The 22,472-nt window shown below is 38.8% G+C and overlaps 2 protein-coding genes across 4 annotated transcripts; one reads left to right on the plus strand and one right to left on the minus strand.

The window, feature by feature from the left end:
- Positions 1–5,467: 5,467 nt before the first annotated feature.
- On the plus strand, positions 5,468–17,329 carry sgpl1 (sphingosine-1-phosphate lyase 1). Of its 3 annotated transcripts, none has more exons than XM_083694462.1 (14): positions 5,468–5,523; positions 12,444–12,609; positions 12,971–13,038; positions 13,572–13,719; positions 13,837–13,916; positions 14,168–14,296; positions 14,582–14,670; positions 14,845–14,953; positions 15,061–15,159; positions 15,261–15,407; positions 15,568–15,806; positions 15,956–16,102; positions 16,270–16,390; positions 16,491–17,329. In XM_083694462.1, exons 2-14 carry the CDS (start codon positions 12,468–12,470, stop codon positions 16,632–16,634), a joined length of 1,662 nt encoding a protein of 553 aa, XP_083550588.1. In that variant the 5' UTR covers positions 5,468–5,523; positions 12,444–12,467; the 3' UTR covers positions 16,635–17,329. The 3 variants fall into 3 exon arrangements, with proteins under 3 accessions (XP_083550588.1, XP_083550587.1, XP_083550586.1); XM_083694461.1 differs by lacking the exon at positions 5,468–5,523 and adding an exon at positions 5,875–6,184; XM_083694460.1 differs by lacking the exon at positions 5,468–5,523 and adding an exon at positions 11,436–11,550.
- Positions 17,330–17,482: 153 nt separating this feature from the next.
- On the minus strand, positions 17,483–21,642 carry pcbd1 (pterin-4 alpha-carbinolamine dehydratase/dimerization cofactor of hepatocyte nuclear factor 1 alpha). The gene is made up of 4 exons (XM_083694463.1): positions 21,506–21,642; positions 20,284–20,415; positions 20,030–20,110; positions 17,483–19,832 (listed from the first exon to the last, which is right to left on the minus strand). Exons 1-4 carry the CDS (start codon positions 21,506–21,508, stop codon positions 19,740–19,742), a joined length of 309 nt encoding a protein of 102 aa, XP_083550589.1. The 5' UTR covers positions 21,509–21,642; the 3' UTR covers positions 17,483–19,739.
- Positions 21,643–22,472: the final 830 nt, after the last annotated feature.

A 22,472-nucleotide genomic window follows, 5' to 3' on the forward strand; every position in this document is an offset into this window, starting at 1 on the left:
TCCACCCAGATGTCTGTGGAATTCCCGTGCCAGACTGCAGTTGATACTGAATCCCACTCAGCCGAGAACACACTTGTTGGACTGCTAATTGTCCTATGTTCCATGCAAACCTGTGATACAGGTAAGTATGCCTCATGCTGCAGGTAATCAGGAATTTGATTAAAATGGTCCGCCATGCGCAAAGTCTCGGTCAATGCCCAAATGTAATTGTGTGCAAACCGCAATGTTTCGATTTTGGTCAGTTTGGCATCATCGGGCAGAGCAGGGAGAACACCTCTCAGGACTTCCAGTGCAGAGTTGAGGTCGTGCATGCGATGCCGTTCTCTGTCATTAGCTTTCATTCTGCGACTTACCCTCTGTCTGGACATTTTCAACTCTGTTTTTGTTTTGATTCGTTCGTTCATTGCTTTGACATTACCGTCCAGGAGTGTCGATGATTTTCTGCAATTGCTGACATTGGTCATCGTTATTTCTTCTCCCGACATATTGCCCGCCACCTCTTTCAAAGCTTTGCTTAAAGTCGGATAAGGTATTTCTGCCGTCACTGAGTCTTTGATGACATGACGCTCAAGGGAGGCGCACAGCAATTTGGGCGACATCCTGGATAAAACACAAAACGCGCTAGCCAATTACAAACATTTCATGTCCAAAAATATCCTCTGCTCTCTGATGCACAAGTTCAACACTTACTTGTGACAAGAATCTTAGATTGGGTGAGAAGGAGTCGCGCCTTGCTCCACTTTGCTCAATCAATGTTCTTCTCGCTGTCTTCTCGCAATGTTGGGGACAGCCGGCCCCCAGGTTCTGTAGAGTATATGTGCACCTAACAATGGAGGCTTGATGCGCACCTCTGCCGTTTATGTCCCCTTTATCTAATCTGTCTGCATGGAGTGCGCCTGGGTCAACTGCACCTGCCAAGTGACCAATCAGCTTTTACGCAGTACTTTCTGTGTTCTCTTCAGTCACTTTGTCTTATTGTGTAGCCTATAAAACATTGTATGGCACAGGTTCACGAGGTCATTATATTAGACACACATAGGCCGATATCAAGATGCATGTTAATTAGAATGGAACTGTTGCATTTTGATAGGACTCCATACAGTAGGCTATCCATTCATCCAAGTGGGATAGCCTATACAGTTTCTCATTTCAAATGTTTAATCAATATGGTTATCTGAATAAATAATTCTAGTTATATATCTGGATATCTACATATAACATATACCCACATAAAAGATAGAATTGTTGATGATATTTCAGATGTGATGATCAATTATTATCTATCATGAATAACAAAAAATAAATAAATAATAAAGTTTTAACGTTTTTTAACGTTTTTTAAGACCATTTTGTTGGTGTGTGGGCTTATCAAAGTTTGAAATGCTTCATCTAAACCTGTACGTCTTCAACACTCACACAACAGGTGTGAACGGTAAGAACGGTGGCACAAGTTGAATCCGCGCTGATTATCTTTCATCATCACAAGTGGTAGGCTCAGGTAAACGTAATTGACTAGCGAAAACTAGGCCTGTTCTCTGCAATAGCCTGACTAGAATAGTGGTGTTTTTATACGTGAGTGGAGGTTAGCAATATTTTCAATTTTATATAATCAACACCCCCTTTAAGCTTCTGATCCAAACTTGGGCTAAATTGTACACAAATTGTCACATATTCTTATGCTGAAGGTGAACATGATGCATGCTTTATGACTTGCTTTATTAAGGGCTATGGGCTGTATGATTGTGCTTTAGCTGTCCTCTAATTTTACTTATTTATAAATATCAGCTTATCACCTAACATCTCAAACATCATTCAAACCTCTTTTTTGAACCTGTGTTTGGACGCCGTGCGCCAAGTCTATTTATGTGGCACTTAACTTGACCAACAATGATAAACGGTTTCATTTCGTACAAATGTAGGCTAGATATTCGAGAAAAATGCGTATCATTAATACGGATAACAAAAACCAAAGGGTCTTTCTCTTTGTACTGTCAATAAGAGCTACATTTATGCTCTGATGTGAGGGTGTTTATGTGCGCTATGACATCTCCAAATAACCACTTGTCACCATTAAGTCAATTGCGCATTCTGTTTTTATAAATTAGATAAGTAATACATACTTCAAATGTATCTTCATTATCAAGATATATGTTCCCCATTCTGTGAATGGGAGAAAGAGAGTGTGGCATTACACAAACAGAACAATTTTCGATTGCCTGCAAGGGAACACAAAAGCACTCCTTAACTTTCTATCTAAATATGTATTTTGGGAGCCATCTGATAACCATATGCTTTCAGTAAAATGGACAAATATACCAGTGAGATAGGAGATGTTGTCTTGCTGTTATAAAAGGCACGAAAAGTCCAAAGTAAACGGAATATTACCGCTTTACAAATAATCATTGATGCCAAATCCATATTCGGATATCATGGACAGGTGCGAGTTTGAAGCTGTCAGTCTTACCCTTTGATTTTTATCAGTGTGGTGTAGTGTCCTGCTTGTTATGCAAAGTAAAGGCAAACATAGGCGCCCAGTTGCTGTGGAAATGGTAGATATCGGGAAAGAGTTGGTACGAAAGTGATTTAACAATATTTAACAATAAACTGAGCACGCTCGAGAGCAGGTGATACCTGCCCGAGTCTCCTGATTAATACTTCCTCTACTCCTTCACTTTACAATCTGTTGTAATTATTTATTAAACGAAATCTATTTATTATTATTTTAGCAAACAGAGGTACCAGGTGGGGCTTTATTTTCGTATTCGGCTTTTGTTTGAAGGACGTTTGGAGAGGGCAATCAAAGTCTAAAAACTCGCTGACCAGATTGTTGCCATCCATTTGTTCCAAATTAGCGGTGAACCCATTGAATTCGTCCCCTCTTGTTCAGACACGTAAAGGCTGCATATAAAGAAGAAAAGGGAAACTTCTCTAAGAAAGAAAAACAACTTAAAAACATTTAATTACAACCCGGATGCCATATGTACACCTCTTGTGAAAACTCTAACAATGTATCTCCCTTTAGAAAGTAAAAAGTGCGCCTTTGGAGACGCGTGCGCTTTTGGAGAGGTGTGCGCATCGTGACCAGAATGACCCTGAGCACACTTAATACAAGAAGTAATTCAGTTTTAATGTGCTTTAGAGTTTCTTTTCATAGGCTTTTTATTGTGTTCCAATACCAACGCTTTTGATGACAATATACACCAATTACAGCGGAATAGCAAACAGACGTGTTCTTTGTAGTCTTATTCGGGTCTCTCAATGAATAAAGTTATTCTGTCTTCTTGTAGTCCATAGAGGTCCTTCGGTTTTATATCAGAGGAAAATAGTGTTATGACTGCAAGTCGCTCTCCCTCAGTACAGAAGCAATAGTTTACTTGTGCCAATCTTTTCTTTAAGTTGTTGTCTTCAACGAGTGCTTTCGCCGATCGACAAAAAGAAAGAGGCTGTATAAAACAATGATTCTGTTAGAAGCTTTGCTATTGTCAGTCTTTCACATGTTGAAAAGTGTTCCTGTCAGTAGGCCTCCATTGTATCTTTTATTCGATATACAGTGCCCTGCGTAAGTAATGGGACAGTGAAGCATTTTTTTTGGCTCTACAATCCAAAAGCTTGGATTTGGATTTGAAATCAAACAATTAAAGTGAGATTAAAGTACAGATTATCAGCTTTTATTTGATGGTATTTTGTATATATTGGTTTCACCATTCAGAAATTACAACACTTTTATGCATACTTCCCCTATTTCAGGGTACCCAAAAGGAATGGGACAATTGGCTTAACAGATGTTTTTGTCACATCATTTGTGAGGGCATAGGAGAGGTGTCAATGTCTAGTATTGATTCTAGGCTTTGCATTTGCTGTTGATGTCTGTCAACATGAGGATGGAAGCGATGTCAATGAACGTTAAGAAAGCCTTCATTAGGCTGATAAATCTGAAACATAGCTAAAAATGTAGGCTTGCCAAAATCAACATCATTCAAAAGCACTGGTGACCCCAGCAATGTAAAATAGGCTGGTAGGCTAAGGTCTGCCTGTCTGTGGATGACCGAAGAATGCTCACCATAATTAAGAAAAAAAAAAAAAAAACTGTCCCAAAGATCAGGAACACTCTCCAGGAGGTAAGTGTGAATGTGTCAGAGATTACCATCTGCATAATATGTCACCAGCCGAACTACAAATGCTTCACTGCAAGGTGCAAACCACTAGTTATCCTCAAAAGGATGGTCAGGTTACAGTTTGCCAAAAAGTCCCTAAATAGCCTGCAGTGGTCAGAAAAACATATATAAGATGAAAATCTTATATAAGATGAATATGATCATGTATAGTAGTTATGAGTGGCAGGAGGAAAGTTTGGAGTAAAAAGGATCTGCCCAAGATTTACAGCATACACTCTCATCTGTGAATCATGGTGGAGGGGGTGCTATGGTTTGGGCATGTATAGCTGCCACAAGACCTAATAACTTGCCTTAATTGATGATGCTACAGCAGAATGTATTCTGAAGTGTACAGAAACATCTTGTATGCTCAAATACAAACAAATGCCTCCAAATTCATTAGAAGGCGATTCATCATACAGTAAGACAATGACCCCAAACATACTGATATTGAAACTAGGGAGTTTTACAGGACCAAAAAGCAGAATGTTCTTGACAGAGCAAGTCAATCTACAGATTTAAATCCAATTGAACATTTCCTGATGATAAGATGTTAAGCAAAAAGACCTCAAAACAAACAACAACTGAAGATGGCTGAATTACAGGCCTGGCAGAGCATCACCAGAGAAAATACCCAATGTCTGATGAGGTCAATGGGTCACAGACTTCAGGCAGTTAATACATGCAAAGGATTGTCGACCAAATACTAAACATGAGTACTTTATTTGGACATTATATGATTTTTTTCAATACTTTTGGGGCCCTGAAATAAGGTGAATGTTGTACTTTCTAAAGTATAGTAATTGTTTTATTTCAAAGCCAAACTGTTGGAGTATAGAGCTAAGTGGTTGGTGTTATTTTTTCATATGCATAATAACATCTACATTACGATTTAAATGATCATTCTAGTCAATTGTTTTGCATCATGTGCCATCCATAGACAGTCAACCAAATGAAATAAATGCAATTCCTTTCATCTCGAAAGCATTCCTTCACCAATCGAGTCCTTCATTTCTCGTAAAGTCTCGTAAAATATGAACTGCGTAGGACAGTGCGGGAACTGACAGGCATCAATGAGCGTTTCCTGATATCAAGGAACGCCCATTTCAAGTAACGCCCCGAATTGCGGTTTAATAACTGCAATTACATCCTATTGGGAGAATTAAATCAAGTTGCTGTAGGTATTAGTAAGGCCAGTAGGAGGCACTCTTGTCAGAGGCGATGTCACAGTCCCAGAGCAAGTGACAGATAATTCTCATGGCACACTGAAAGGCCCAGTAGGATGTAGAATATACCATATAAGGACATACTTTTACCTACTCTTATGATCATCAGCGACAACAGCATCAGCAGCAGCTTCAACTGATTGGTGAGGCTTGGATGCAATATTTTAGAAGGCAGCTTTACACTTTTGATTAATTGAAGCCTCTCTATTTGGAAAGAGATGACCCAAATGGGTAGATGAATACCCTCTCCATTTTGTCCCAATGATTGTTGAAAGAGTTTCTGTTTTTATGTTCTGTTATATGAATTATCATGTTTATGATCATGGCCAACACATTGGATAGGCCTGGCTCTTCTATGTGACAGGGGCAGCGCCTGTCGAGCGCTCGGGGGCACTGTTCAGCTCCATCTGGCACATCCAACATCCAACGTTAGAAATGCGACAGAAGTGCTTTGGTAACTACTGGAGTAGGCTATGGGCTTGTGGATGTCTAATCATGCAAGTGTGATGTCATTTTCCAATATCTTTATAGTACGCAAACTGGAGAACGCCCGCGGGCGTACCTTCTGAGCAAATTCATTTGATTTATACATTTGCTATTGCGTAATCGGGACACAAGGTTTCCCGACACTTCCTGAATTCGCGTTAGGCTTGCAAGTGATAGTGGCATGTTAACCAGATCCTCGGCCACAAAGCAAGCTACAGTATACAAAGATATTGAGTTGACTTTTCCTAGCCAAGTACAATAAAGAAAAAGTGAAGATAATAATCTTCGCGTGCCCTGACACTTACCATGGACTATTGGGTAAGTAATCAAATGTCAACCCTTTATTTTATTTTTCTCGTTAGAATAGTTTAAATAAGCAAGGTAGCCTAGCTTGCTAGCTTATATAACCCGTTTGTCAAAAAAGCAATCGATGGGTCTTGGTAACAAGCTTAGTTTACAGTGTGACCATGTTAGTGTAGCCGCGCTTGGCGAACAATCAAACAAAGTAAACATGTTTCCCACTTAGCTAAGAGCAATTTTTAAATCGGCGGCATCATATCACCACTTTTAAGATTGCAGGCAGTGCTTCATATTAACATTGAGGCTTCTTTTGTAATTCTCTATTTTGGATAAATAAATGGGCCTAAATGTATCACAACTGTTACCTACAAATGTCAGTGCCCTTGTTGGGAATACGTCTAGTAACCAGTGCTTTAACTTGACATTGATTTGACAACTTTCACTAAGGGAAAGATCATAAACAGTATCTTCTTCGAGGTAAAGACTAGGTTTCTACGATTTCTACACAACCCCTTTTCTTTGTATTGCACTACACAGTATTGTTAGACATCCTGTTTAACACAAACATACAGGAAGTATTATTATTATCACTAGTGTACTTTGAGAATGGTATGGGAGATCTGTTGAGGAATAGGACTGTCTTGTGACACCAGCGACCATACATGCATGGCTTTGGACTCTGGTACTCTTTTGGTAATCGCTTTAGAACTTCTATAGAACATCTCTGCTGTGTTTTGCACAATAGTCAAGCAATAGTGAATGAATGTTATTTATATAGCACATTTCATACAGAGGCAATTCAAAGTGCTTTACATAAAATAGATAAAAAGGAAAGAGCAAAACAAAAAATAGTTTTAAAAAAAAGCATAAAAGACATAAAAAGAATAAAAGTCACAAATGCACAAAGTGCATTTTAGTGTCAGAGTGCAGTTATTAGCAGCAATTTAGTTTCAATTAAAGGCAAAGGCGAACATAAAGGTTTTTAGCCCATTTTTTAAAGTAGCTTTTGAGTTGGGGTTGATATAAGATCTTCCGGAAGTTTATTCCAGCTATGTGTAGCATAATAACTGAATGCTGCTTCACCATGTTTTGTTTTAATTCTAGCAACAGTTAGTAGACCGGTCCCTGATGACCTAAGAAGTCTAGAGGGTTCATAGTGTGGAAGCAAGTCAGAGATGTAGTTTGGCCCTAAACCATGAATTGATTTACAGACAAGTAATAGTATTTTGAAGTCAATTCTCTAACACACTGGTAGTCAATGCAGAGACCTGAGAACTGGTGTAATATGTTCAGATGTTCTTAGTCCTTGTTAGAACTCAGCATTCTGAATGAGCTGTCGCTGCCTATGTGCTTTTTTGGGAAAGCCTGAGAAAAGACTATTACAGTAGTCTAACCTACTGGAAATGAAAGCGTGAATTAGTTTTTCTAGGTCTTGTTTGGACATGTATTCATAACCATACTCATGTGTTTCAAATTCAGCCCCAAACTGTACTGAATCATTGCCAAGTCTCTGGGACATTCTGTTACCAAAAACCCACATAAGTGAAAGATATTATCAAATTTATCTGCCTCATGAGGAGCAAGGATAATGAAAGTTAATAAAAACTAATAAGTATACCAAATACTTGTAGTGTTTTTACTGATATAAATTTAGTTTATGAATTAATAAGTGATTAAAACTGGTTATTCTGTTACCAAATCAGTAACAGAATGACCAAATCAAGTTGGTAACAGAATTACTGCGTTTGAATTGGTGCATTCACTTATTGTACGGGTTGTACAGAACCTAAAAGGGTTCTTCAACTGTGACTATGGGAGAACCCTTTAAGGAACCCATTTAGGTTTAATGCAGAACTGTTTTCACAGAGGGTTCTATACAGAATCCAAAAGGGTTCTATATGAAACTTAAAAGGGTTCTCCTACAGGGACAGCAGAAAAACAGTGGGAAATCATACAATAATAGTTACAAACCACTGCATCAACATACTCACCAAGCACTGTATCAACATACTCATCTCACCTTTTGGAGTCTGCTATTGGTGTCTGTCAACTTAACCACCAACAAGGTGTCAATGAAAGTCAAGGAAGCTATTATTAGGCCCAAAACAACTGTCCCACAGATCAGGAACACTCTTCTCTAGGAGGTAGGCATGAATATGTCAGAGACTACTATCCACGGAATACATAACCAGCTGAATTACAGAGGCTTCACTGCAAGGTGCAAACCACTAGTTATCCTCAAAAAGGGTTGAACATGCATTTAATTTCCTGATGATAAGATTTTAGGAAAAAATGCCTCAACAATTGGAGATGGCTGCACTACAGGAGCATCATCAGAGAAGATACCCAGTGTAGTGGGGTCAATGGGATTTCAGGCAGTTATTGCATGCAAAGGATTGTTGACCAAATACTAAACATGAGTGCTTAAATTGGACATTATATGAATCTGTCCCATTACTTTTGGTGCCCTGAAATAGGGGCACTATGTATAAAAAGTGTTGTAATGTCTGAATGTTGAAACCAACATGTACACAAATACCCTTAAATAAAAGCTGACAATATATACTTTAACCTCATAGTAATTGTTTGATTTCAAATCCAAACTTTTGGAGTATAGAGCCAAAAGAAGAAAAGATACTTCACTGTCCTATTACTTACTCAGGGCACTATACATGTTGCACACTTCTACAAAAAGGACATCACAGGATTTATCTTCATTATGAAAGAGTGCACTGACACATACTGTGTGGTGTCCCTAAGACAGATTCTTATGATCCTTCCCACACTGGTTGCAGACAATAAAGACATTTTTCATTTTGCACAGGCTATATCTGAGGCAAACTAGGCACAGGCTGGGTGTCTCTGTTTGTGTCTACACATGACACAGGCTTACTTGTATTTTATTTTTTTTAAATTATTTTTTTGCTGCCAAAAGTGTTGGCTATTTTCTTTTGGTATAATAAAGAAAAATACACTGAACAACAAATGTCATTGATTTTAAATCACAATTAAGGAGGCAGATTAAGGCTGATTTATGTTTCATGTGTTTTGGGGGTTTCTATCAATTTCCCTTTGTAATGTTATATATATGTTGATAAAAGAATACATTATTACCTTAATGAGAGTGTCTATTGTATCATCATCATGTACAGAATGACATTCAAATCCAGAAATGGTGCATTTCTGTAGGGGCCCATTTAGGCATTCTGTTACCGGATGTAAGTCTACTTCACTTACTGTAGCTCAATAACCAAATAGATATGTTCAAACTCAAGGTATCATATGATGGCTAACACCCCACTCTTTCTACAGACACATTTGTATCTTAATTTAGAGCATGTTTTTAAGTCGTTTTGAGGAAACGTGGTTACATTAAAAAACTCAGGGAGATTTTAGGGTAATTCTGTTACTTCACAGTTCTTAAAGTAAAGGTGTTTTTTGTTTACTTGTTTAATTCAGTTGGAATGTTAAAGTAGTCATTATGCACAGAATTGTATAGCTTAAACTTGTTATCAAGGGTTTTTGTTTGGCATACATTTGAAAGTGAAAAATTTAGTCGCAGGATCATTCTGTTACCGTGGAATTGCCCATGGGTAATTTGAGCATAATGAATACAATCAATGAATGAGTAGGGGACAGGGCAATGCTTCAAAGGGACTGTACTTCCAAAACAGATTTTTGTAGGCCTATTTCAGATTAGTTTTTCTCTTTGTGTTTCTCCAGAAGTTCAGTTATGTTTGCAAAACCAGTGGTAATGTTGTTTATGTGTTATCAGGCAGTTTTTCTCTTCATGTGTGCCAGCACCAGCCTCCTCACACCCGGTATATTTCCATGAGAAATATGACCTCCTCTTGGAGACAACAAAGGTCTCCTTACAGAATACTGGCATGGGAAAAGCAAAGGCATGAGCGTCTACACAACAATGAGGAGAACAGAAAAGGCGTGAAGGGCTTTGCTCTGCATTCACTCTCATAATGCAATGATGGTGTCAAATGCTTTGTAATCAGCAAATGTGTTGGATAACAAAAGCTACGTGGCAAAGGCTTCATACATGTTGCAACAGTTTCCTAGACATACCTTTTGCCCTGACTCAAGATAACACAATTTCCAGTTTATGGCAGACGTTTCAACACTAAAATTTGGCACTGATCTTTCAGCCTTGCTGGCTGTGCTACATTTGCATTTAATTAATTTGCATTTGACTACTCCTTAGCACTGTGACTATAGCTTGTCTGGTAGGCTATACATTTAAGGGAAATGTCCTGGAAGGTTTATCAATCACTCAAAATGAAGAACGAAGCCTGTCATCTAATCTCACGATAAAGGATTCAAATCAGCTTCTCATCTGAGACATTGCCACAGTCACATGACATGCTTACCGTTGTTTCCCACTCTGCTCTACTTGGCTAACCTTGCCAAACCTGTTACTGTACACAGACTGTAGGCCTGACAACGATAGTCATAGGGTAGACTCTTGTGTTTCAACGCTTCCATTCAGACTCATTCATTGTGAAGTTATGGTTTGTTAAGTATCAAATGGTGTTTGAATTGTAAAGTAGTAGACTGTGTAGACTGTATGGAGCAAGGTAACACAATGTTTTGTGTTGCTGCTTCCATCATCATTGCATGTTACCCTTTTCTCTCCCCCAAGATATTATTATGTGATATTCATTTCAGTCATTATGGATTGTGCTTATTCAAGATTGTCCTGTGGACCTTTAGCTCTTCTTTATCTGATTGCATCCCTGGACGCTAGCAGTAATCTTGATTGTTATCAGCCCTGCGTTGTGTTGTAAAAAGTAGTGATCATAAGCTAATAGGATGAGAGAATAGATATGCTCATTTTTACTGCACTTATGAAATTACAGTCATGAATCATTTACTATGCCTGCAGTCATAGAAATAGGCATAGGTCCATTTAAATGTAGTTATGGTACAAATTATTGGTCAATATTCAGCACCTATAGTAATACTCCATTCATGGAATATGTTTGTGACCTTTGATTGGCCAACACTTTCTGTGAATCACTTCATCAGTTCATTGATGAAGGACACATATGGTAGGCTATTTTTGTACTTCCTGTGTAGTCCGACTGAATTAATTCATTTTGGAGAAAAACACATTTGCAGAGTATCTTCTCCTCTCCTCCATAGGCTGCAGATGTTATGGCAGTGGGGACAGGGGAGGAGTCTGTAAACAGGGTTGAGTCAGCTGATTTCTATTCCTCTAGCTCACCTGATGCAAAAACAGAAACCTGTCAGCCTTATGATTAGTTGGAGTAACGGATTCACCTAGTTACTTTCTCGTCCATAATAGCATGTGCTATACTGTCTTCCTATAGTTAGGTAGAAATCTGACCATTGTGATGACAGAGTCTTCCGTTGTAAGTACTCTTCATTAATTAACTCATTCCTGTTATTTGTACAGAACCATATTTCCACTTTCAGAAAATGTGAATTTGACAGATGGTATTCTTTGTGTGGAAGTGTGCATTAGAAACTGTAGGCCTAAATTGTATGCATGATTTAGTGTACATGCAATTGCGGTAGCCTAATTGCATCATACTACAACCTGGCTTGTGTGTTTGTAGATGTTTAAATGTTTTTGGTTAACTTTGTTTGTAGTCATCATCAATCTTGGACCTTTGATTACTGACTGATAGATGACTGATATATATGCAGCATGTATCTGTGAAATTTAGATTTTTATTTTATACCCTTTTGGGGTAAACCTTCATCCATCAAAGCAGCAACCATAGATGTATTTGAAAGATATACATTTACTAATCTAATCACCACCAGACTCAGGGACAGTTTCATCCCACAGGCAATAAGACTGTTGAACTCCTGAGCTACTTAGCTCACCACAATGACACTTAACTATGCCACTTTATAACATGCCACTTTATAAAATGCCACTTTATACCAGTCGACATCTGGATAAAAACGTCTGTTTACATTTCACTTTTTACATTTTACATTTACATTTATTTAGTTTTGTATTTAGGTAACTATTGTTATTGTTGTTGTTTCTTTTATTTGTATTATTTACACTTCTTATTGCACTGTTGGAGGAGCCCAAGACTTAAGAATTTCATTGCCAGCGATTGCTCTGTAACTGTTGTGCATATGACAATAAAACCATCTTGAATCTTGAATCTTGAACACCTTTAAAAAGTATGTTTCGTCATGACTATCATTGCTTTTGAGTTGTTCTGTATGCAGTCCACATTTTCCCTCAGGAATTATTCACAGTATGTCACCTTTCTGTTCCTAGAGTGCCCTGGAGGTGTATAAGGAGATGCTGCTGCTTTATCTGGAGGAGGGCAGACGGCTTGTCAACACCAACTGTGAGGAGCTAGAGCCATGGCAGATCATCGGGGCTACACTCATATCCACCCTAGGAGCAGTCTGGGTCAAAGGCTTTCTGTTCCAGCGGGAGAGTGAGTAAGAGAAGGTTTTAGAAAAGAAGCACGTGTATCATATGTTTCCATAAAACTGAGGTTTTTAGTTATTTTGATCAAATCAGACATGCCAAGTCAGTATGCCATGATACTTCATGATGCAGTACTAGATACTGTACTTAATGATGATGCAGTTATTGTTGTAACCATAAACAAATTATACAATAGGATTCACTCTTTGTTATAGTATCAGTAAGTAGTTTATCTGTTGCCATACCTAGCTGTTGTCTTCCCACAGTTGTTTTATGTTTCAACAAGTCCCTATTGAATTAATCTTTAGTTTTTTCTATGCTAGTCAACAATTATTTCAACACATGTATCTCCTTTTCTGGGTATATAGGCCTAACATCTAGAATGAAGAAGCAGTGCTTTCGACTCATCAGGAAAATACCCTTTGTTGGCGCGACAGTAAGCATTAAGCGGTTATCTTGTTCCTTTTTTTTGCAGATGTGCTCTGACTCTTCTTCATCTAGCTGTAATGACTCATATTATCCTAAGATGACTCAGTGTCAGGAGGGTGAGGGGGGTGGGGAGGGAGACCTTTGACACAGTGTACATCATGGACTTATGATAACGCAAGGTTACTCTTGGTCATTACATCACTGTTAACAGTAGGACATTATTGTTATTGATATTTTTCACATAAGTTATTTTGAATGCTCTCTAGTACAGCTAGCTAACTAGCACGCTATAATACCTTAATAAAAACAGCTAGCTGTTATTGATTTTCAATATTTTTGACAAAACAGTATTTTTATATGTTGTGAAAGTTGGACTGTTATAATCATTCTCTTCATTCTGTTATAATCATTCTCTTCATTCTGTTATAATCATTCTCTTCATTCTGTTATAATCATTGCTATGGAGGTCCACTTCTCCTAGGAGAGCTTATTTGAACTTTTAACAATTATAAAGTGACACCCATGTCTGTGTTGTGACAGATCCAGGCCCAGCTTAATAAGGCCCTAGATGACATGACTGTCAGCCTATGCACGCTAAAGGAGGGCATGAGCTACACCAAACAGCTGCCAACACAAGGCCTTACCGAGGGTCAAGTTCTAGAAAAGATCAGAGAGTACGAGACACTGAGTAAGTTTCTGGGAGTTGTCCCAGGACTTTTCCTGGACCCCTTGCTCCTGGCTTGATGAGGATAATGTTGTGGATTATTTTATTTTTTTCTGAGCAATTTTTGTCTGATCTTCACAGGTGAAGTGGAGTGGGAGAAAGGGTGTGTGTCAGGTGCAGTTTACTGGGGGGACGAGACTCTGACCAAACTCCTTGTGCAGGTACAGAATGTCCGCAAAGCAACAGTCTTTTTAAGTATTGCATTCTTTGTATGAGCATTCAAGTTAAGTGTGTTGTATTTGCTGTGACAATTTGGAAATAAAATGAAAATGTGTAGTTCACACTACATTTGGAAAATGACTCTCTATACTTTCTATATGCTTTAGACTGCACATTACCCGTTATCATTAGTGTGTTTGTGAGAAAACCTTGGCTCATTGATAACTGTTGAATTTCTTCCTTTGGTCCCTAGGTATATGGAGACTTTGCATGGAGCAACCCACTTCACCCAGACCTATTTCCTGGTGTAAGGAAGATGGAGGCAGAGGTTGTGAGAATGACATGTACCCTCTTCAATGGTGGACCCAACACCTGTGGAACAGTGAGTATCTCTTTTCTGCTCCATTGGACTAAGAACACAGCTTGGGAAATTATATACTGTAAAGCATATTTCAAAGCATGCATTGGCATAAGCCTCTCTTTCAACAAATTATGTAATGTATTGCTGTAAAACCTTCCCAATAATGACCTCAATCTCACACACATGTTAGTGTGTGTGCAATCATGTGTATGTTTTGTTAAGAATGTGTAATGACACATTTACCATAGTGTCTTCCTTGTTCCTTGTTCTGTCTCAACAATGTTGTATTGTTTTTGTTCTGTGCAGGTCACTTCAGGAGGAACTGAGAGCATCCTGATGGCATGCAAGGCATACAGAGACATGGCCTATGAGCGTGGTGTGAAACACCCTGAAATGTAAGTTCCGTATTTTTGTCCAAATATCCTGTTTCAAAACCCTTGTGTTGCATGTCTGTGATGTCATGCAATCTGTCTCTAAATGGTGCTTAATTTGATGGTTGTCTTTCTTGTGCAAGCTTTTTATGTGTACTCTGAATGATCTTTGTTGTCTTTGCCCACTTCATTTTATAGCATTGCACCATTGAGTGTCCATGCAGCCTTTGACAAAGCAGCAAACTACTTTGGAATGAAGCTTGTTCATATACCATTGCACAAGAAGACGATGAAAGTGGATGTTAAGGTGCAAACATATATTTACATCAATCTGATGGGGTACTCCTCTCGAAAGACAGTGTTCAGTAGAGCTTAAAAGAGGGCTTGATAATGATCCTCTTTTGTGTCTCGTAGGCTATGAAGAGAGCCATCAATAAGAACACTGCCATGCTTGTGTGCTCAGCACCCCAGTTCCCCCACGGAATTATTGATCCCATAGAGGAAGTAGGAAAGGTAGAGTGTCATACTTTTCCCTCATAAATACGTTATGTAAAAAGAAAAACAATAAAGAAAAACAACCAACACTCAACCATGCCTCTCTTGGTGCTTTTCAGCTGGCTGAAAGGTACAATCTGCCTCTGCATGTGGATGCATGTTTAGGAGGGTTTCTCATCGTGTTCATGGCCAAAGCTAATTACCCACTGGCTCCCTTTGACTTTCGGGTAAAGGGTGTGACAAGCATCTCTGCAGACACCCACAAGGTATGAGAAGGGTGTGGATCATCCCAGACTTGTCAGTACATTCTCTCTTTTGATTTTCAAACCTAAAATGCACATTGCTCTTACACATAATGTTATTGGAGAAACATTCCATGTAGTTGTGTTGACTGGTTGTTTTTTGTGATTTATCTTTCCTCCCCAGTATGGCTTTGCCCCCAAAGGTTCCTCTGTGGTCCTCTATAGTGACAAGAAGTATCGGCACTACCAGTACTTTGTGGCCCCAGACTGGCAGGGTGGCATCTATGCCTCCCCGTCTGTGGCAGGCTCCCGGCCTGGGGGCATCATTGCAGCATGCTGGGCCACCATGATGCACATGGGAGAGAATGGCTACATAGAAACTACCAGGAAGATCATTCAGACTGCACGCACTATCAAGAAAGGGTAAAACCCCCATAATTTAGTCATTATTAACACATACCGCATTGTAAAGATGTTCAATGTTCCAGAACTGTAATCTCACTAATGCTTTGGGATAAGACAAATATTTCAAGTGTTTTTTTTATTTTTATTTTTATTTATTTTTTATACAGAATCCGTAACATAGAGGGTGTGTTTGTGTTTGGAGAGCCTGAGGTGTCTGTGGTGGCGATAGGCTCTGACGTCTTTGACATCTTCCGTTTATCCAACGCACTTACATCAAAGGGTTGGAATCTGAACACCCTGCAGTATCCATCCAGGTATTCAGTCATATTTATTGTTAATGTCGCAGCATATTGGCTATGCACTGAAAGTGTACACTGAAGTAATAAAACTAAGTCAAGACCCCTAGGCACAATATCACCATGTTGATTTTAAGTTTTCTTTTTAAGAATTGTTACTATGTATTCCATCTGTCCCACTACAGCATCCACATCTGTGTAACAGTACTGCACACACAGCCAGGTGTGGCGGATAATTTTGTCAGTGAAGTCAAGGAGCAGGTGGCCATTATCATGAAGAACCCCAATGAGAAGACCACTGGAATGGTGAGTTTTAATACTGTTGACTCCATTACCGGAACATATAGAGCATAGATAAACATATTGATGAAAAACCACACCACATTCATACTCGTCCATGTTTTAGGGAGCGATCTATGGTATGGCCCAGTCCATCCCTGACCGGTCCATGGTGACAGAGATCTCCCGTGGCTTTCTGGACTGCCTCTACAGCACAGACGTGCCCACGTCTCAGAAGAGTCACATGAATGGTAATGGAAAAGCTCACTGAGTTATGAGTGGGCTGGCTGTGGCCTGCCCTGGTCACGCCTCAGGATACCAGCCCACCTCTCCTCCGGTCCGATCACTGCATCACTCAACGGTTGCCTTATCCTGCCCACCTGTAATACAGTCACCCATTCGCAAAGATCTTTAAAGCACAAGCCATTGTTTTAGCTACCTTGAGGGAAATTGTTGGAATTTGTAGAAAGCACAGAAAGTATCAGCTCAAACCATTCAGAAGGGTTTTGGTATTATTATTTGATTGTTTATGTAATTGTGTGTGTTTTTATATTATCATGCAGCACTCTACACCGGTTGTTTTTCTCAAGTGTCAATTTCAATCTTAGCTTTGTCTTGAGATGTAGCTGCTTTAAACTCTCTCTTGTCTTTATCTCCCTCTATCATAACATTCTACATTATATCTTAAGTGATGATTGAAAACATTCTAGATGCCTGTATTTTATTTTGTAAAGCAACAACATTTCAGCATGCTAGTACCGTTAGGAGACCTGAGAGCTGCTTGTTGGCTACTAAACCACTGAATTCACAAGCAAGAGCCACTCTCTACTGCCCCCCATCTTCAAACCTGATGTACTTCTCAATACTTAATGTTCCAGGTACAAACTAGTAGAAATGTAATGTTCTAGAAAAAAGATAATGAACAAAAGTGATATGGAGAAGCACACAACAAGAGCTAGTATTTTATTTTTTAAGATTTAAGCTCCTCTTCCATTCTTAATACATATTACTTTCCTAGCCACTTACAGTATTGTACTAAATGTATTGCATATATACATATTTGTACACTTAATTAGGGTCCATCTATGGCTAATTCCATTTTTTAAAGAATTCAGACAGTGTAAAATGTTAATGTAGCTACCTACTGTATGGAGATTCTACATAGCTTATTTAACACTGTTGACATGTTAAGGATCTGAGCCTGCAACCCTCTGATTTTAAGACATATGAATTACTCTACATTATTTGAGATAATGGTTTGGCCCCTAGTACAAGTTATCTCAAGGGACAGAAAACAGGTGGATTAAATACTTCCTTTATTGTATAGTATACTGTCCAGCTCTGTTTTACATTTTGTCCATGTGGGTAATTAATCAAGATATCTTCTAATTGTATCTACCTCAGTTTCTGTTTAATGCAGTTGTGTTGCTTGTTCACCTAGTAAGCATTGTCTCACGTCAGATAGCTGATCTAATTCAGATAATTGATCGGCCTCATATCTTGAATATGCTCATGGGATAGATCAAGATCAGTTGAGGCTCCAAACGTTGCGTAGGAATGATGCCACCTGTTGTAAGACAATGCCCAGTAAGATGAATTATTAGGGCTTATGCAGACAGGATGCTCCTGTCTCATTTAGTCATTTGTAACATTTAGATGTGTAAGACTTAACAGTTAAAGCATTTGATAAACTGCAGATTTCAAGTGTTCTTTAAAGCAATTAAATGGTTTTGCAAAAAAGCAACAACTAAACCCCCCCCCCCCTACTGTAATACCTTCTGTTTGTCTTCCCCTCAATATTTTCAATGTTCTTTCCCATTTGTGCTTGTAGTCAAATGTACATCAGCTGTTTTCATTCTTTGTTTATGCCATGACATCCATTACTTTCCTGAGTCAAAAGAAGGGAAATAGGCTGACATGGATATTATGCTTAAGTGATGGCATCTGAATCATACCATTGAATTATGACTTTTGTTCACCTGTTTAATTCCTAAGCATTGAAATATGTGACCACTGTGTGTTTGTATTTCTATTAATCACTAATATTTTATGTGGCATATTTGTTTTTGTTTTTCATGCAGGGTAAGCACTAGTTCAGGGTCAATCCCAGTCCTTGTGGGCTCCATTGTCTGATTTTCTTTTTTTACTGGTACAAGTAAGTAAGTTAAGTTTAATAGATCAATTAATTGCATAGATATTTCACATCTTGAAATTAGTGCCTGATGAGGATGAAAACCATGAGGCAGGGTGGGATTTGAGTTGAGGATGTATGTTTTCTAGAAAGTCAATGACTCTTAGTTCATGAGTGACAGCCAATGCTGCTGCAAAAGGCACTTTTCAATGACAAACAGACTCATCCTGTGGTCTCAGTTTTTGATGGAGCTGATAACAGGATGAGGAAATATCCACTAATATTTTGTGGCATTTTAAACATATCCATTCAACTGCATACATAATAGAGACATTGTAGAACCATTTCCAGGAATTTGGGCAATTTATTTAGATTGTATCAGTTCCTGAAACCATTGCTGCTTACCCCACCACAGCATCTGCAAATCTTAATGAAGCACCTCACCCTCTAGAAAGAATGGTGAACAGTATGCCTTCTGTTGTTGATGTTGATGTTTATTGACACAATTTTCACAGCAATAAATAGCATTCACCTGTATGCCTTCAGAGGCCAGATTAAAGAGGGCTTTTGAGGTAATTTCAATGTGTAGATCAGCCTCAGGGAATTGGCTTCATAACATCCACAACAGTGCAGTCCAGTGCTCTTTTATACATGTACGTGTTGTTTCTTGAAATATATCATAAACATTTTTGAAAATCTAAAATGGTGATTCTTTTTATCTGCACTATGGTGGTCAATGCAATTTCCCAGAGAAAACACCTTTATAAAGAAAAAAACTTAACTTAACATATTGAATAGTAAGCCTACAATACCTGTTCCATGTTATTATGCTGTTATATTGTTTCTAAAGAAATGTGTCCAACATGATGAATTTGTTGAGTTTTGTTTATAGCTTTATAATTTTGGGAGGATTCAATGCTACTTACTGAGGAGACAATGAGACAATTCTTATTGGTTATTCAAATAACTTTGTTTGCCTTCACTGACAACACTAGACATACAGTAGGAAACTGACAGCTCTGATGAAAAGGCACAATTTTTATATTCTGAAACAATTTGTGAAAATGTCTGGAATTAAAACATTTTCACCAGGCAGGTTCAGAATCAGATAATCAATTGAATGTGACCTATAAACATTATGATTTGGATTCTGAAGAGATCATACGGGGAGCAATGAGTCAGAGTGCTATGGGGTCCCCATTGAAATGGCTAAGAGACAGACTGAAGTGGCAGGCCAGGAGTCACTCAGAGCATAGATGCTTGGTCGATGAATGTAGCCAGAGTGATGTCGCGCTGGGAGAGTCCCCCACAGTCATGTGTGCTTAATGTGATCTGTACCTGTCAGAGAGGAGGAGACAATGTGAGAAGTCAGAATGAGAGAAACCGAGGGAGAGCATAAGACATCTAAGGCAAGAGAGATCGTCTATTTTTCTAACCATTTTTGATTTGGTCTCATATACCTATTTTTTCCACTGTCTACATTTCATTTACCCAAGGCATTCTTACTGGGCCTTGTTAGGGAGTCATTGAAATACCTTGTTGTACACATTAAACCATTCAGGGTGATGGTCCATCTTCTCAGCTTGTAGTGCCACCCTGGACATGAAACCAAAAGCCTGTGAGAAAGAAATTAATTACACTTCCATGATCACCATGAAGTAATTTATGTTGTATAATATATACTGCCCTTCATTTGTAAGGCTGCCTCATTACATACTATAATTAGGGCCAGGAGGGCCATGAAAAACTCCTGGCCCATGTTGTAATGCATTATCAAGGCATTTCTGACCTGGTTGAAGTCTTTGAAGATGAACTCCTTGTATATGGCGTCCCGTCCCACCACCTCTACCCACTGAGCATTCTGTAGCAAGGGGAGTAGGTGTTCCTTCTCCTCCTCACTCAAGCCTTGGATTTTACTTGCCTGGAAAAGCAAAGGAAACAGTGCTGCCAATCTGAAAGGGGCAGTTTCACAAATGCAAACTGTGATTGGTTGCAGAGAACCCCATCTGGAAACAATGAAGCGTTGCATTCCTGGTTTTAGAACCTGGGGGAGGCTCTGTCTTTCTTCTGATCACCCCAATGGAATTCCACAGCTCTTTACACATGATATGGCGTCACATGACTTTTAGACTGTGTTAATTCTAAAAGGTAGGCCTACATGACAAAAGAGGACAACTATATGCCAGCTTCAATTGTGAACTGAAAAGGCACATTCAGTGCATATAAGCAAACAACTCTGCAATTGAGTAGTTATCAAGTTAAGAAAATGCATGCACGCAAATACAAATGTCACATATCAGCAAATCCTAAAAGTTTAAAGCTAATTTATTAAATCATATTAGGAATTTCAGAGGTTTTGTCCCCAAATGAACTGACATGCTTTTGACCGAACGGACAACTGAGACACAAAGCAAACATGTCCCAATGAAGCCTGTACTGCTGATAAAGAGGAATGACATCAACAGGTATCATAGCAACAGGGTACTGCTCTGTCAGATTTAGGGGCAGTACACACAGACAATAAGAGGAGGTTTAGACCTCATCTCATACACGCTCTGGGAATATTTACAGTGCTGTGCCCCTGTGAAATGCAAATGTCTGTATTTTCTAGTGCAAAAAAACATAAGTCTGAACATTTTAGATGCCATTCATCGAGCATCACTATTTGAAAAGACTTTGTACCTGCATTAGATTAACTTTATCAAATAAAGAAAAAAAATGTACACAATGGCTAATAATGTTCCCTTATGAGAAGGTTGTCAATCATGCCCACAGTAACTATATCAAGCATTCTCTTCTTTACTCTCCTGGTCACAACAACTAAATTATCAATCAGCAATCAAATAAATAATTTGTTGCTTCATCTTGGGTAGACATCTATATAAAACAACTGATTGCAACCGATGTGTCAGCCAGAATACAGAATAAATTACTTGTTGCTTGATTTGAGCAGCTCTCTATGGTCAGTTTGTCTCTAAAGGCATACTGTAGAAGAAAACCTATACACTCACCATGTTTCAAGGATACACCCAGTGAGATTGAGAGCTCGACTTCAGTTTCTCTTCCACAGAGGCATGGCAGCTAAAGCAGCTGAAATTATTTGCTCGCAACCAGAGATAGGAGGATCCAGAGGGTTCACTCTACATCCATTTCCGTCAGTCTGTGGAAAATGACTGGGCCGTGTTTTTAGCCGTGCTCTCTGAACTCCAATAAGCTCCATTTAGCGCCATTAAGACTTCCGGTTTTGCTTTTCACCGTTTTTGCGGTTTCAAAATAAAAGCGCGAGTTAAAACATGAAAAGAAAGTGATGGGATCACAATATTTTCTCTTATTTTTGCTGAAATAACGACAAATTACCCAAGAGAAAGTATGTACAATTTTGAAAAAGTAATTTTGATCATACAAATGTACATATTGGTGCAATTACTTAATTATGTAATGTTACACATGCCTATTATATTTGTATAAACTGGACTACAAAAATGTTTTTCAAAGATTTAAATTAATCTCTGGTACCATTCTACTCTGCAATCCTTCTAGAATATGGATCAGAGGAGTTTGAGTCTAAAGCGATGGCTCTTTACTCCGGTCATACAGCTCAAAATGGCCTGTCTGCACTGCGTAGAACACATATAATGGACTGTACAGAACTAAGATTTCAGTTAATCTCTGGTACCAATCTAGTCTGCAACACTTCTAGAATATGGAGTGTTGCATCAGTAAATAAAAAAATAGCCATCAACATTTGCTAAGACATCACTTTAGACTCAAACTGCACTCTCCTGGCTTCCATCTATCCTTACCAGGTGACGTGGAGAGGGTTGCTGTCCTCTTCACGTGCCCTCACCACTGGGGTCCCCCAGGGCTCCGTCTTAGGGCCCTTACTGTTCTCCCTTTATACCAAATCTCTTTGCTCTGTAATTTCCTCACATGGTTTCTCATACCTACAACTACTGCCCCATCTCCAACCTCCCTTTC

This window comes from Argentina silus (assembly GCF_951799395.1).
Source record: "Argentina silus genome assembly, chromosome: X".
Classification (NCBI taxonomy): domain Eukaryota; kingdom Metazoa; phylum Chordata; class Actinopteri; order Argentiniformes; family Argentinidae; genus Argentina; species Argentina silus.